The following is an 18,214-nucleotide window of genomic DNA, read 5'->3' as shown; positions in this document are numbered from 1 at the left end:
TAAAGGTTTACAAGTGATTACAATACATGTTTTTGCAATTACAGACTGTCGTGGGTGGTGAAAAATTTGTCATGTTGACGCAATAGATAATTTTTACACCCGTATTAAATAATTACGGATGTCGGCCGTGAACACACAGGCACTAGTTTTTTTTTCTGAGACAAGTGCCAAAAAATTTCCTATATACCTTATTATAATAAGGTATATAGGAATTTTTTTTTCTGAGACAAGTGCCTGTGCGTGAACACTTGAAAACGCGTGATCTTAATAATTATGTTTAATTAAATTTAAGATGTAACATTTTTTAATATTGTAAATGAATGCATTCATTTAACTTTTAATGTTGGCTATATAAATTGCATTTGAGTGAGGCAGGGAAAAATATATATATATATAACTAGAATCTATGTCTTTTCTCGTTTTCCGTTTACTGTCATGCCATTGTCCGTTCATTTTTGCCAGACTCATGCGTTTGACTTTCCATCTTTATTTTTCACTTAGTCTATAATTCGAGAGCCTTTTATAAAAAAAATATTACACACCAGAAGACTTTGTTAAAAGATAAAGTTTGAATATTATAGCAGAAAAAGGACAGTGTACCTGAAGTACATTTGAAGACCAGGTTATATATATTACATGAATACAGCATAATAAAGCTGGTTTAATTTGAATTACTATCCATTAGGGACATTTTCTGACGATAATTAATCAAATCTGACAAGTTTGATTAAAAACGGAAAATAAGCCCGTAAACGATTTAACGTTACCGTACCCTCTTTACTTGTCGCATGTCGGCATCTTCAAATGGCAAATTTATTTTACACAAATTCGTTGACATGCCATGATGGTAGATGGACACTACAGCACAATATAAGCTGAGCTGGAAATTACAATTGGTGAGTAGAAATGAATAACATTTTAAAACATGCCTATCAGACATGAGAATAATCATTGATCCGGCCAAGAGTTTGAAGGAAAGATGTTTACATTTGTTACATTTGTGCATACAGGTATGAATTGACTATCTAATACACCACATTCTTGTACAGTAACTTGTTCAAATGCAAAGTAAGAATTTGGGCTTGTAAAAAAAATTATTCCTGTGATTGGACCCCCCCCCCCCCCTTTTTGGAAGATCAATGCATGATTTGAAAAAGGTACATATAAACTATGGTTTAAATCCTCCCTTTTAAAAAGGGCTGGATACACACCTGTTTATTGCCTAAACCATTGTGTGTATTCACAATGGTTTGGTTGGGGGGGGGAGGGGGGAGGGGGGTCTATTACCAGACCTAACCCCCTGATGGAGTAACCCTAGTCCAAATAATTATGACGTCTGGCAAGGCTATTTTATTTTTTTTCTGAGACGCCTTCCTAGGACGTTGTAGGAAGGCGTCCCAGAAAAAAATTTAAATAGCCTTGCCAAACGTCATAATTATTTGGACTAGAGTAACCCTACATATTCATATTTATTGTATGTTTAATAATGTATTGATAATTGTCACGTCCTAAAATTTGCATGAAATATCTGTCACTGGATTTTTTATAACTCATAACCAACCAATCTTCACATGTATGTTACAATGATGATGCACCTATTTATATAGCCACTGGTGGGTGATGTACAATAATTATAATTTATCACATATTTGTTATGAATACCTTCAAGGCTTGGGTTTGCATATGCAATAACCTCTAAATTGCCGGGGGCAAAAAAAAGAGTATATTGATATTGTGCCCTGATTCCAAATGATGTGACAGCATTGCGTCCTTAACGACAATTTTTTACACTTTTGTGATAAGAAATTTAAGATAATTTTACAGGCATGTTTCATTAAATTGCAGGCGCGGATCCAGAGGGGGGTTCCAGGGGTTGGAACCCTTTCTGTTTTTGAGGATCAATGCATTTGAATTGGGACATGTAATTGGAACCCCCCTTTGTCCTGGTTTTTAAAATGGCTGGACTCTCCCCTGAATTGTTATCAATGATTTGTTTTGCTCTAAATTTTGTAGAACTTAAATATAGCATGTTATAATCTATGCATACCATTGCTTTGTCATGTATGTAGTAATATTCTACAAATTCTATTTTTTTTTCTAATAAAAAAGTATTATTAAAAGAATTTGTTGAATTATTATTACTACAAATATCACAAATCAAATACATGTAGTTACTGTAAATTCAGAAATTATTGCTTGCAAATTATTGCGAATTTTTCATTTTAGACTTAAATGCGATTTTAATTTTTACGATTTTGTGAAAAATCCTGTTTAATTCATATAAAATATCACAAAATGTGCGTTTAAGTTATTGCGTTTACAACTCAGTCGCATTTTTCGCAATAATAAAAACCTCACATTAATTTCTGAATTGACAGTAGTATATAAAATAGTATTAATGCTATTGACTTATTTAATTTTATACATGTTATAGAAGTCGCATGTAATACAAGTTATAAACACTTAATTCTTAATGTAAATTTTTTTTGTAGATAAGATATCACATTGGTTTGAGCATGATTCCCAGCAAGATTATGAAAGGGCATATATATCATATATACATAGGAAATATATAGTGTCACTAAATTACTCTCATACGGTACCTCACCTCTGTAGCTGTAAATTGCGAAACGGTGGATTCATTCATAATTTTGAGTTACTTATTGCAATTGGAAATAACGTTGATAAAGCTAACAGCATTATGCCATGATGTTGATGGGATGTTCTGATTGGACAAAAAGGAAATTGTGAATTGAACAAATAGCAAACTTGAAATTCATAGGAAAAAAAGTAGGAAATTGGAATAATGAAAATTCATAGTTTCAGTGATTATCTTACAATCATCATGATCATTGTCAATACTACAAGTGCATCATCATGATCATATATATCTGAATTCACCTTGGATAATTATACATTTAAAATAAGAATTTGGATATAATAAGAATTTCTGTGCTGGCGTTGCTACTGTTGGCTTCATGTACCACCAGCTGGGAGTGTTAAACCTTTTTGACCTTTCGTGAGGGTCTGTCACGGTCCGTCACAATTGGTTAGTGTCATATATGCATGATTATGGAAGTTTCACCAACCTAGACAAGCTTTACAGCCCTGGCACGGTTGTTGGTTGCACTTAGAGTCAAATGACAGCTTGCTGTATACATTTGTAGTTCAAATAGTCTGAATGAATCTACATGTATGGTGACAATCTTCTAAATTACTGTTCATTCTGAAACTGGCATTTTATACTAGTACATGTAGTAGTCGAACATATTAAACAATACATGTACTTCAAAGTATCAATTTATTTTGTCTCGCCTTACATGAAAGTCATGAAAGTTGGTTGTATATATGCAAGAAATATGTATTTCAGTCTTGGGGTGATGATGTAAGCTATTTTTAATAGAGCTTTACATTTATAAAAGCTAAAAGAGCTGGTTCAAGGAATGAGTGTAAAATATACTGTTACATTTTATTACATGTAATTGGATACATTTTATTGTATATGAGTATCTTGCAAGGTCTACTTGTCTATCAGGTTAGGTTGACCTGACCTTAATTTTATTTCATGGATAATCTAAGTGATTTAGGTTATTTCAGTTTAATACAATGTTAACATGGTTAGGTTTGTTTCTCAGATACTTCGTAATGAAATTAGAGACTGGAAATGGGGAATGTGCCAATAAGACAACAACCTGACTACAGAGCAGACAACAGCAGAAGGTCATCAATGTTTGAATTGTTTCTCAGAAGCTGTAACATGTTGGAAACAAACATAATTTTTGTTTTGCCTAAGGAGATATGGTATCAGGGGTGAATCCAGCCATTTAAAAAAGGGGGGGTTCCCAACCCAAGACAAAAGGGGGGGTTCCAACTATATGTCCCCATTCCATGATCGTCCAAAAAAGGGGGGTTCCAACCCCCTGAACCCTCCCCCTGGATCCACCACTGGGTATGAATTTTGATGAGACGACTTGCATTACTTAAACTATAAACCATGTAGACCAAGTGATTTTCTTTTTAGTCACTATATAATAGGTCACTGCACACCCTTCAGCAAAGACCAAAAACTTAAACTTCATGATGAGCACCCTATAAATGGCTCTGCTTGGAAAGAGCTAGGCTTCTAACAGAGTTAATGTAAAAAATTCAGACGAGAACCCAACAGTGATGACAAACAAATATGTGATTAACAGCAATCAACAAAAACACTACAAACAAAAAATTAAGGGGAGACTATTTAAATATAAAAAAGAAGATGTGGTATGATTGCCAATGAGACAACTCTCCACAAAAGACCAAAATGACACAAACATTAACAATTATAGGTCACCGTACAGCTTTCAACAATGAGCAAAGCCCATACCGCCTAGTCAGCTATAAAAGGCCCCGATAAGAAAAAGTAAAACGATTCAAACGAGAAAACTGACGGCCTTATTTATGAAAATATATGAACAAAAACAAATATGTAACCAAGGATTTGTATAGTGTCTCACTATACAAATCCTTGATGTAACACAAAAACAAACGACAACCACTTAATAACAGGCTCCTGACTTGGGTTTATTTACTTTAATGTAAAGTAAATAAAATTAACTAATGTCTTGTACAAGTATTACCCTGACGTTCCGTGAAAATTGTTTTCAAAAATCTAATGCATAATTCTTTTATGTAATAAACTTATTTAAATAAATTCAGACCTTCACCTGTCTGATCACCAGCATGGCTAAAGGTATTACTCCCAGATGTATTGGCAGGTGACACCTCCAGGTATTCAAGCGATTTCCTGTCGGACTTGCAAGTTCATGCATTATTTCACTTCTGTCAGTGTACACGACCGAAAACTTGAATCTTTCCATTTTAAACTTTCAGGTGCATAGGTAATCATTTGATTATATACATCTCTGTCCTGCGTGTCCGATAGTGATACACTAGTCATTACTGTTTATAAATAACATTTCTGGTGTAAAGAATATTATTCATAAAAATTTAAATAATTCCAAAAAAGAGATTTGATAAAATAAAAATTTGCTTACACATTTTTTCCAATGGTAAATTTGGGGAAATGTAAGTACTCGTTGTCAAAAGTGAAGGCCAGTTTGAAACATACAAGAAAAATTGATTTAACAAAAATATATATATACGCACTTAACGACCATTCTTTTATACGCCTTGATAGAAAGTTACGGAACTATAGATAGTTGCAATTTAAAATTATATACATTTTTACATTGAACATAAGAAAGAAATAAAATTGAGAATGGAAATGGGGAATGTATCGAAGAGGAAGCGGAAGGTCACCAACAGGTCTTCAATGCAATGTAACGAGAAATTCCCGCTCCTGGAGGTGTCCTTTAGCTGGCCCCTAAACAAATATATACAAGTTCAGTGATAATGAACACCATACTAATTTCCAAATTGTACACAAGAAACTAAAATTTAATAATACAAGACTAACAAAGACCAGAGGCTTCTGACTTGGGACAGGCGCAAAAAATGCGGCGGGGTTAAACATGTTTATGAGATCTCAACCCTCCTCCTATACCTCTAGCCAATGTAGTAAAGTAAACGCATAACAATACGTACATTTAAAATTCATTCAATTCAAGAAAAATTCCGAGTCTGATGTCAGAAGATGTAACCAAAGAAAATAAGCAAAATGACAATTAAACATAAATAAACATGCAATTTGCCCCCTCCCTTTTTGGGAAAAAAATTGGTTGCTTATATAGGGAATCACTGAACCGTGACTGGAGCGGTCCCTCTCTTAGGTCAACCGATCGTGCAAGGGCTGTATAGCCAGTCAAGGTCGTTAAAAACTTCCATTTGTTTGTCTCTTAGGTCAGTCAGTGGGCCATCACTTACGAAAATTCCTGGATCCGCCACTGAGCATGTTATCATGGGATGTCGATGGACTATTGTATACCAAAAGAAGAAGAAGAGAACCAATTTGAATTAAAAACAGGTCGATATTTAACCTGCTCTGGTTCGTCGAAGTAATGGTCAAAGTAAAATCACAGATTTCTATTTAAATAAAATTGTTCTCGAACAAAGGAAGAAATTCGTCATCACAATTGTTGGGTATAATGTATTATAATGTAAACATCGTTCTGAAGTACTGTATGCCAAATTTTCTGTTCCAACATGCACGTTATATATATGCTACTGGACGTCCCAAGAGAATTTTCTGTTCCGACATGCATGTTACCAAGAGATGTGAATATTTTCTTGGAAAAGTATTCAGTAACAAAGTTTCAAATTAATATCGGGATTTATTTTCTTTCTTGATATATTCAGTAACAGCAAAAAGAATAACTTGACTGCTTGTCCGCTAAATTGGGCTGTTCTTGCCAGATAAAAGACTTATAGTTATATAACTCGAAAAACTTTTAATTTGTATTTTTTTTTTTAATTTATTTTCATCACTAGATAGCTGAAATTTATTGGGAAACTTGCATTTCGGGCATATTCTTTGCTTCTTAGCTCGAATTAAAGAGTGTTATAAACTTTTTCAAATGTTGAATACGCAACCAACAAATGGAAGTTTTTAACGACCTTGACTGGCTATACAGCCCTTGCACGGTCGGCCCTGGCTTGCGCCTTTTTGGGCATTAAATAATTTAATATGTTTACCATGTGGTAATTTAAATAATTTAGAATAATAAGAAAGTTTAATAAAAACAAAAATTTAAAAGCAAAAATTTGGATAAATAAATGAATAAAAAAAGTAAAAAATTTAAGATTAAGTAAATAATAAAATAATAAAAGAATATAATACGCAACCAAATCTCCAAGTATTATTTATGTTTCTGGTAAAGGCGTTTGATTGGGTATTAGTTTGAGGTAGGCGTGTTTTCGGAAACATTCCTCCAATCAGACCTATTTGACATACATGTGTGCGCTGATGCGTGTACACTGGCTATTGTAACGGCACGTGTGACTGTCTCATATCGAAATCTGTCGAGCGTGACCAATGTTTATTGTAGAATTTTTTGGTCAAATTATTTGACATACAAGTTTTAAATTTGCATTTTGAAAGATTATTTTCGGAAGTTGTCCCGTATATACTATTCTAAAGTGTTAGAGAGAAAAAAACAAGACTTTAAAGGAAAGATACATATCAACGGAGAATATAACCTGAGAAAACTATACTAGTCTACTAGCATAATAGTCAAAGATATAAAACATGTATTATATGGCTCTGATATTAAATTTAACGTGTTCTGGAAAATTTTGACAAAATATAATTGCACGAATTTTTAATCGATCGCTGACCTTTAATTCTAGAAGTGACTTGTGACTGTTATAAACATGCAGAGACAATTCTATGCATTATGGTTTAAGTTTACAATGAACACACTATAGTTATACATTTTCCTTTTAAATATCAAATAGACAATCACCTTTCGGATAGACTTGCTTTTTCTTTCTTTTCGTAAAAATTATCATTCGTCCATTTAGAGACATAAATTACAAGTTATATATGTCTCTGGTTTATTATATTTGATTACTTCAAAAATGCTTCAAAATACTATGAGCCTGTATTGGGGTCCCAACCGATCACACAAAAAAAAGGGGCGAGTTCCAACTATATGTCCCCGTTCAAATGCATTGATCGTCTTATAAGTTTATGACTCAACGGTTTCCTCCAACAATATGGTTTGATAAATTTCTTTCGAAGTTCATTACTTTTCACATACTAAAATAAAATGATATTCATCTTCAATTACTTGTTTATCACACATAATACAAAATCTCGGATATGTCTCAATATTATAAAATCGACAAGTTTCTATATTCAAACAGTGAGCAGATATATGCGGTATTTACAAATGAATGGTTTTATAAATATAATTTACAGCATGATCTTAATAAAATTGTTGGGGTCAAATACATCTATCCAACATACATTTAGGCGAGTCTTAAAAAAATAGTACATTTCACTATTAAAGCTACCGTTTAATCTATCTTTGAATTCAAATTAAAACAAATTCACTTTTTTTTACACCCTGATGTAACCGTATTTTTAAAGTGTTGTCATCCGTATCAATAAATTGTTTAATAAAATTGAAGTGCATGAGTATTATTAACGTCTAGGATAAGTGTGAGATTTCTCTGTTGATGGGAATAAACAAAATTTAGCTGAATTTGTATTATTTGAATTAATGAAAAGGCAAGCTAGTGTGTGTTTGAAATGATATTGTTGAAATGGATTTATAGCATGAAAAATGTGTGTAACTGATTTTACGTTGACTTGGACTGCGAATTTGAAAATAATATATTTGTGAAATCACATTCTACAAGATGACATATTTTGTAAGTACGTTTATTATACTCTATAACCTTTCATTCTAATTATAGTATCTTTGAAATGCATTTTATAGCGGACTATGCGGTATGGGCTTTGCTCATTGTTGACGGCCGTACGGTGACATAAAGTTGTTAATGTCTGTGTAATTTTGGTTTCTTTTGGACAGTTGTCTCATTCGCAATCATACCACATCTTCTCTTTTATATTTATATAGCTATTACTTGCAACTGCCACATGTACATGTTCTAGACTCGTGTCGCTGAAAGAGGTCTCCTTTCAAGTTTGAAAATAGGTGGAAAAAAGCCACACCCACTTATAAGATATATACATGCTCTCAGTCTGACTGTTGCATTTTGAACAAACGAGTGAAAGTCCAGCGCCATGTAGAACAAAATAGTTTCAACATTCATTTATCATTATCATGATCTTGACCTGCATGGATATATGCATTTAACTTGCAACTGTACGGTTAAACAAACCGGTTATTGATGGCTGCACAAAAATCTTTAACCTCAGACAAAACATGAAATTAACTGTTCAGGAAAAACGAAGTCCTTCTAGTAGTAAAATACGGAAAAATGAAAATAAATATATGCAAAATTTTCCCCTGGATACTGTGTGTTGGACATAAAGAAGCCAATGTCCCAATTTCCCGAAATTCCATTATGTTTGACAACGATTTTGATGTAAAACAAAACTTTAACCACAGACTGAACCTACATGCTGAATTAGTCGGCGTGAATGCTGACGACGGAACCTTTATTTTTTACCAATTAATTAAATGAAATTGCGCCATATTTACCTGTAAATATTTTTTTACCTATAGCAAAAGAAAAGCAAATGGTATGTTGTCAGAGCTACCTTAAAAAAATAATAAATCCAGAGCTCTTCAAAATTGAAGAAGAAAACTAAGAAAAGAAAGATTTAAAATATGTGCGTCAGTAAATGTATATAGAGAGAAGAAAACTTCACCGGCTCAACTTAAATTCCAGCCGAATTTCACTGAATAGTGGATGCTATTGGTGTTGTTACAAACAAAGATGATGACTTTGTATTGTGTAACGATCCAGAAAGCGGGATCATTTTATTAGGATGCAAAGCTAATTTAAAATTTAAAGTTTCTGTGTACAATTTCAGAGGAAGTTTTTGCTGGTATCTATAAAATTTGTCCAAAACATTTCAAACAACTTTATACTATACATGCATGGCTTCAAGATAGGACATTATATATGTGTCTATTCTCAACTACAAATACCAGCCTTTAGTTCAATGATGTACAGAGACATTTTAAGGTGTAACGTGTATATTTATACAAGTGAACGTTTTAATTCAGCATACTTTTTGTTATTAAAATGACTTTAACTCCGCCAGTCGGTAAACTGCCGATCCCGAGCGTGGATAAAGAAGGAGGGAAGTCAATCATTTAGTTATTTTATATAAATAAAAAAAAAAATGGCGCAATTAGATGATTATTTTATTGGCGCAAATGATACCTATAGTTTTGAAAATTAAGTGGCGCCAAAGAAGTATTGGCGCAATTAAGTTGTGGCGCAAATGAGTTACTTTTTGGCACAAATAGATATCGCCCGAAATAATAGCTTAAACCCTTTCAAACTATTCTATTAATCTCTCCATGCCATATGGCATAGGTTATGATTAGCCCTAGGGGAAAAACAGTCAAATGAATGGATAATTATTACAAGTACGTGTATTCCCGACAAACAATGACAATTACCAAATTCGTTCATTACGTGTAAATGAATGCATTTTGTAAAAACATTAAATCTGTATTTATATAACTGTACAAATCACCCATGCAGAAACATATATACACATGGAAAAAAGTATTGCAACACCTTATTTTTTTAAAACATGAAAAATTAACACATGGCAAGAGTAAAATCTCTTTGTTCTTACTGTGGTATAATCTGGATAATGCAGAGCTAAGGTGTGCATTAACTACCTCAGATAACTGCACAGTTCAAATCTATTTTTACCTTAAGGTGGTACCTAACACTACAGGGAGATAACTCTGTAAAATCAACAGAACGTTTTAATGACGTTGTGTTCTTAAGGGAATATTAAGCTTCTCAATGATCAAAATAAGTGTTTGTCAAACTGCTATATAACCAGTGTAATTTTTCTGATTAAACGGTTGGTTCAATATTTTTGATTTTTTTTATATTTTTGTCAGAGGGTCAAAGTAAATACTTTGTCAAAATTTTAAGAAAATTAAACGAGCCAAATTAATTTTAGTTCAGGTGTTAGGTACCACCTTAAGGGGCGGTTCTTGGATTTTGAAAGGGGCGTTATTCTATCAAATTAAAAAAAAATCCCCGAGTGTAGCGAGACTAAAGACAATATTGACGTTTTGAAGCTAAAACACGATACTTTGTCAAATCCAAGGGTTAACGACCTGTTCGCCCCCACCCCTGAGTCTGCCATCTGCCTTGAAATTACGACAAAGATAAACTTCGTGCAAACATCGTAGTTTCAAAATAGGAAAAAGAAATGTTTCTCATTCCTTCAATTTTTTTTTATCTTAAAGCTGGGACATAAACTATTTTATTATATTTTGTGTACAACGTAAATCTATATCAGTGTTTTAAAGTAAAAAAGAAAGTTAAAACAATTTTTGTTAATTTCTGCCCAAAAAGAATTGTATATAAGAATATCCGAATATAAATAAATCAATCTGATTTGATTAGTTTCAGACTCAATGGAATTTATAACGACTTTTTGAATATCCGAATATAAAGGAACTATTTTTGGATCGAATTTAAGGAGGACCATATTTCAGTTTGTTTTAAAACAGGGGGATTAGCTGGAGATCAATCAGACTTCATTTAGACTGACGTGTCTTAAAAAGCAATACAGAAGATAAAAAGAGAATGGGGGGAAGGGGGGGGGGGGGACGGGGTTGCGGGGAGTAAAAGGTTTTGAAAGAGAAACGTATTTTCTGTTTATTATACATTTTAAATTTAGGTAATATAATATCTTCCTCGTTTCTTTTTCTCTCTAAGCATATCATTGAGAAATTCAAAAGCAATTATTCTGATTTAAACTCAATAACCCTTGCAGTTATGTTTTTTTTTTATTCATACACCGAAAGAACACAGTTTGTGAAAGTCTTAATCGTCACCAATTACATGAAAATGGGGAATCGATGTAAAAAAATATACCATTAAATCCCAATTTTAGAATGAGTCTAAATATGAAAAAAAAATATAAATTTTAAACTTACCAAAGTCGTATTTTCGCCTTGCTTTACCCTACAAGAAATTTTCCTAGGATCCGTGGATTGCGGAATGACGTCAACATTTCTAAAACGTTCACGTAAATTGATTGCGTCATGTGTTAAAACAGTTATTGGCCAATCAAATCGGTATATGGAATTTAATCTGCACAGCACGAGATGACCCAATAACCCGAACTCCTACGTCGTTCGGGTTATTGTGTCATCTCGTGCTGTGCAGATTAAATCCCATATACCGACTTGCTTGGTCAATAACTATAACTTAGTCTCTTATTTTGGATGGAATATGATAAAATATTTGTAAAATAATATTGAAACGTAGTTAATGATAACATTGGCTTTAAATCGAACAAAAAATGTATGAAAAAAAAGTTTTTTTCGAACTAAAATTTTTATAACAAAATGAAGTGTTTTTTGTACAAAAAAATGCATTTTACAAGTTTTACTGTAGACGAACTTTACAATGTCAGACATTTCAAAATTAATTTTTAGAAGATTGTTCACATCATGGTTGGTCGTTATACGCCAAAGAATTAGTACTTTGAGCGCAGCTTCCATTCAATACGACGAAAGCAAGCGATCCATGGTAAAAAAAAACATTTAAAGGGCACATATTTATCTTTCGTCTGACAGCACGTATACACCGCAGTTATCGTGAATTATATAAACATAACTATAAAAAAAAAAAAAAATAACATTATTTTTTTAAGACAAAACAGAGAAAAGAACTGATAAGTGCGGGTATTCCATGCGCCTTGCCTCCTTTATGTTTCGATATTTTAGAAATTAATTATTCTTTTATCTATGATAACACGCGAAAACTACACCGGTGAGTTCCATATATGTCTTCAACTTACAGCTGGTCCTGAAAATGCATGAAATATTTGCCACTGGACTTTTAACAACCAACAATCAATCACACTACAACTTAAAGTATATATAGTAGTGAAATACAAAATGAATATTATAATGATACAATTAGCAAAATAAATAGAATACAAATACACACTACTTTATTTAACTGACATAATTTAAAGGAATACTCTGTAAACTATATAAGTAGAGAAGCGAAAAGTTTCTTTTGAATACTTAACAAACTTCCGAACAGTTCATGTTTTTTTGCTCAATTTAAAATCTTGAAAACATAAGCATGTATATTAAAAACTGACGATCAGACATCACTAATACGTGTATACACAAATTCATTAATTCTTTATTAACGTTTAGCCCTACGGCACCTTTCTATTAAGAATGATGATGAGAGTAATTGTAATATATAATAGGCATGTACTTTCTTACGTTACGGATCATTGATTTTGTTACCTGTTGACCCGGTTGATTTCTAGCACGTGCCATCGAACTCAACCATTTTAACTAAAATAGATTTTGTTTAAGTTAACGCCATATGTATACTTGTTTAAGTTAACGCCATATGTATACTAAGTACAGTATACCTATCATATGGATTAGAAAATGCATATTATACGGTGATACTTTAACACTGTCCCGACAGAGACTGAATGAATGCAGTATGATGATCAGGTTTCGGGATCCGAGAAGTCTTTTTTCGAATTTCCGGATGTCGGGAATATTTTTTTCCAACTTAAATAGAGTAAATCTCACTAAATTAATACAAATGCAAACAAAAAGCAACAGCTTCAACGGTTAACTAGGACATATATCAACAGAAAACGAATTAAAGCAAATGTCATACATAAAACCAAAATATGCATGTGTTAATTTGCCTCCGGTGCATTTCTGTGGATCCTTAACTTTTTTAGGTTACGTTTAGGATTTTCCGTTACTAATCTTCAAATACGAAAAACATTTTCACCGGTGTTCACAACATTTTAAGGTTTATGGCATACATTCTGGTGTGTATACAATTAACATACGTCCTTGCATTTAATAACCAATATACATTTATATAAACTAACATTTATTAAAAAATAAACAACATATATAGACGAATAATTTATTAGTTCCTCGACAAAACAAGAAAAGAAATAAAGAATCAACAGAAGATTTAATTTTTCTTTGTAATTAATCAAAATAATACTTCAAACAAATCCTAATATAAAAAAAAACCATATATACAAATTAATCTAAAATGCATTATCGAGTAGAAGGGGCGCAACTCGTGTTATCAAACCGGTATACTAAACGGATCTAAACAGGGTCTGAACATGTTGAACGTAATTTTGTATCAATGGTCTGTTTTGGTCTGACACGGTCTTAACGGGTCTAAACAACCCGCTAGACGATTCAGTCTTTTCCGTCTTGATACGCCTTAACGAACTGATTTACCTGATGAGGCTATCGATCTGAACGGCGACTAAACGATCTGAAATATCTGGACGAATTTCTCTAGCGGTAAATCCAGTCAATCAAGATGTGATCAGACCAAAATGGCCGTTTCAGACTGAAATCGGGCTTCTAGTGTATGAGGATTGAACGAAAATCAATACAGTATGTTTAAATTAATTACGATGGTTCATCAACTTTCTGTTCAGACACAGATGAAACACTTGAATAACGAACAATTTGAAAAATAAATATCCAATATGCAGGTAAAGTTGGTATGTTGCTACTTAGATTAAGGGGTGGAATTGGTAATTTCAAAATTAAAATCGTCTCTTTTGCCAGAGAGTCTTGTACATTGAGATGACCGTTTATGATAAGTTCGAGGTTTAAGTCTAAAAATGGTGTTTAGAAGCCGTGTCTGTTGGTTCTTTTTTCTATCTGGAGGATATATAAATGAAACACAATTAGAAAAGTTTGGATTGTAAATGAAAGAACATAATCAATTACTCTGACATTCGAGGATCTGGCATCTACATGTGTATAACCATTTTCCCCCTCTGGCATATAAATAAACTCATCATAGATACCAAGACTAAATTAAGTATATACGCCAGACGCGCGTTTTGTTTACAAAAGACTCATCAGTGACGCTCAAATCCAAAAAATTTAAAAAGGCCAAATAAAGTTCGAATTTGAAGAGCATTGAGAACCAAAACTCCTAAACGTTTTGCCAAATACATCTTAGGTAATCTATGCCTGAGGTAGAAAAGCCTCAGTATTTCGAAAAATTATAAAATTTGTAGGCAGTAAATTTATAAATATAACCATATCAATGACAATTCATATCAGTACAAAAATGGCTGACTATCCATACACTCTATATATGGAACGTGTACTTCCTTAACAGTTTAATGATTTTCCTCAGGTTAAAAAAATAAAGTTATTAAACATAGCGTGATCAAAATGATTTCAACAAATTTATATTGTTCAAAATATGTTGAACCCGATTAGAAAAGTTTAAATTGTTAATGGAAAAAAAATCATCAATAAATCAATAAATCTGGAAATGGATTCTTAGATCTCCCCCTCTTGGATAGACATTTCAACGAAAACCAAATTGGTTTAAGTTTAACTAATAAACTTTTTTTTAATGATTTATCTAAAAACCGAATTATTTATTTCAATACAATGTATAACTATTAAAAAATTAAATCGTAAACAATTAAATAAAATGATTAAATAAAACGTGGGATAATTTGATTAGACCAGAAGGTAGCAGCAATTTGTTGTTGACGTGAACATTATGAAATGTTTTTGATCGGATAATATTTCTGTAAATTTATGGATTATTTATTTTTTAATTATTCAAAACATTTATAATTGGGATTCCTATAATAATAAGTGGCATTTGCTGTATTTTGAACATTTGTTTTATTTATTTTCAAATTTTAATTCTCTACTACTTTATATTTATTTGATCTTCCGACTGTTTTGATTTGCGCGCCATTTATGAGTATTTCGTAAACGTAACACGGATCCGGCGTCTCCAAAAATATGTATAGTTTATGACTTTTCTTAAAAAAAAATTAAACATATTTTTTATTTTCCAGGTAAGATTAAAAATCTGGATGCTCAAACTGCTTACACTGAATCAATCACGTAATTAACGCATGCATTTTCAAAGAAGAAATACTCAGTTGTGAGAAATATATCAATACAATATGTTATTAATACATTGAAAACGTCAGTAGTAATCAGAACATGAGGAACCAACGCATTTTCCTTTCTTTAATGTTTAAACTTTTAATTTTCATATCAGTTTATTATGCATATTACCAGCACTTTCAGTCAAACCAATACAAGGTTCTAGAATCAAACGAACGTCTACCTACTATAACTGACTTTAAAAATACTAGTGGCCCCTTTTTAGTAGATACTTCAGCTTGCAAAATTCCGTATATAGATCCGCTTGATAAATCAGTGAAACACATGAAGTGTGCCGTCATCAATGATGTCGTATACTCGAATGGAAATACTATATTCGTAAATTGGAAAGCTGTTAATAACTCGCAACTGAAAAATAGAATGAAATACTGCAAATATGATGTCATTTGGAGGCCATATAATAAAAAGCGTCACCACAATTTTTTTATGTTTAAAAACGAAAGTAAAGAATTCGTAGATCGTATTGATATATCAAATGAATTCATTCGTGTTAAATGTTACACTGGAGATGGTCTAGAGGTGTATGTAAATTTCTTCTCTTTTGTTCATTTAAAAGCAGATGTTGAGGATCGATGTGAAAAAAATGCCATAAAGTTTGCAAACACACGACAAGAGCAGTTAAATGTTTTGATGCTGGGTATTGATTCAATAGCTAGAAATAATATGCTACGCTATATGAAGGAAACTTGGAAATATCTAGTAAACACACACAACGCCATAGATTTACTTGGCTATAATAAAGTTGCTGATAACACTTTTCCAAATATAGTTTCGATGACAGCAGGAAAATATGTAAATGAACTACCACGGAAAGAATCATTACGATTGGCGCCAATGGACAACTATAATTTCATATGGAACAATTATTCAGCAAAGGGGTATAGAACATTCCATGCCGAAGATCATCCTGATATAGCAATCTTTGATTGTAACAAAGTTGGATTTCAAAGACCTCCAGGAGATTACTTCAATAGGCCTTTAAGTGTTGCTATGGAACAAAATAAAAAGGTTTGGAATTCCAATCACTATTGTGTACATGGGAGAACAGAAACTGATATAGTTCTAGACTATTTAAAGAGTTTTGCTACAATGTTTCAGTCTAAGCAGCATTTTTCCTTCACATTTTTTTCAAGGCTCACACATGATCATCTCCACGAAACATATAAAGCTGATAAAATTTACCTTAAGTTTTTCAAAGACTTGTTTGAAAATGATATCTTAAAAAACACAGTTGTGTTCTTTTTCAGTGATCATGGAATGCGTTTTGGTCGTTTTAGGGAAACATTTGCTGGAAAATTGGAAGAACGTCTTCCTTTTATGCTGATTGTATTCCCTTCATGGTTCATTAAAAAGTATCCAGAAGTTCACAGAAATTTGCAGATCAATGCAAGAAGACTTACAACTCCTTTCGATATCTTTGCCACATTAGAACATATTTTAGATTTCAATGGATTTGAGCAAAAGCAAGTGACAAAGCAAAGATCAATGAGCTTACTTCATGAAATTCCCGAAAACAGAACTTGTCATGAAGCTGGTATCCTACCTCATTGGTGTACTTGTTCTAAACTTAAAACATTAGATACTCAAAATAAGACAATTATCCAAATTGGTCATGCTTTTGTATCCAAGATTAATCAGAATTTAAGGCATGTTTTTGACGTTTGCGAAAAATTGTACTTGAAATTCATAAAATATGCTCTGCTTGTAATACCATCTGACAAAGTGCGGCAATACGGAAAGACGTATAAATATGGCGATCTCACTAAGTCTTATATTGATTACCAGATAACCATACAAACAAAGCCAGGAGATGCTATTATTGAAGGGACGTTACGGTTTGACGAGAAAAGAAAAACATATGACTTAGTAGGCGATGTCAGTCGAATTAATAAGTACGGTGATCAGTCACACTGTATTAAGCAAAATCACCTTAAAAAACTTTGCTTCTGTAAAATTCAACCGTAAAATGTCATTATCGGTCGATTTTATCAAAAGTTTATGAAAGCCAATTGTTCCATTAAAATCAAATTTAATGACATCAACAATCGAAACAGGTTTCAAATAAATACCTTCCTATGCCCAATTTATCTGAATCAATAGGCTAGTTCCGGGATACGGTTTTCAGACGAATTTGTCATGTGACATCCACCACCACGTGACAAACATGTTTCCATTCTCAATTTTATTGCTTATAAATTTTCAACACATGTTGAGCAAACGGCTGAAAATGTTTTAATTTATACTGCACAAAATATTAGGGAAATTAAAATCTGAAAGAATGGTCACCCACCCTCAGTCAAACAGCAATAACGGTTATGTACTCACGGAACATTAATTATTTATATACTACCCTACAAAATGAGGATTATGAAATTGCTGGAAACTATTAAAGGAGCAGGGATACAGGCGGGCCTTCTATCTGGTAAATGATGTCATAAAGGCGTTCGAAATTGACGATCTTTTCCGGTGAAAGACATTATTTAAGAAATGACCTATTGTCAATACATTTAGATAAGAAGATGTGGTATAAGTGCCAATGAGACAACATAACAACAAAGTCACAATGTAAAAAATGTAGTAAATGTTAACAATAAAATTAGTTTATGTCAAATTACAACCTT

General features: G+C 32.5%; 1 protein-coding gene and 1 long non-coding RNA gene across 2 annotated transcripts; both read left to right on the top strand.

The window, feature by feature from the left end:
* Positions 1–220: 220 nt before the first annotated feature.
* On the top strand, positions 221–3,293 carry LOC134708442 (uncharacterized). Its single transcript, XR_010105841.1, has 2 exons — positions 221–896; positions 2,493–3,293. It is a non-coding gene; the product is annotated as an uncharacterized LOC134708442 (long non-coding RNA).
* Positions 3,294–15,953: 12,660 nt separating this feature from the next.
* LOC134706128 (uncharacterized) lies at positions 15,954–17,558 on the top strand. The gene has a single exon (XM_063564836.1). It carries the CDS (start codon positions 15,954–15,956, stop codon positions 17,556–17,558), a length of 1,605 nt encoding a protein of 534 aa, XP_063420906.1.
* Positions 17,559–18,214: the final 656 nt, after the last annotated feature.

This window comes from Mytilus trossulus, chromosome 2 (assembly GCF_036588685.1).
Source record: "Mytilus trossulus isolate FHL-02 chromosome 2, PNRI_Mtr1.1.1.hap1, whole genome shotgun sequence".
In the NCBI taxonomy this organism is placed as follows: Eukaryota; Metazoa; Mollusca; class Bivalvia; order Mytilida; family Mytilidae; genus Mytilus; species Mytilus trossulus.
The sequence above is the reverse complement of the archived record's forward strand: the minus strand, read 5'-3'. Positions and strand labels throughout refer to the sequence as shown.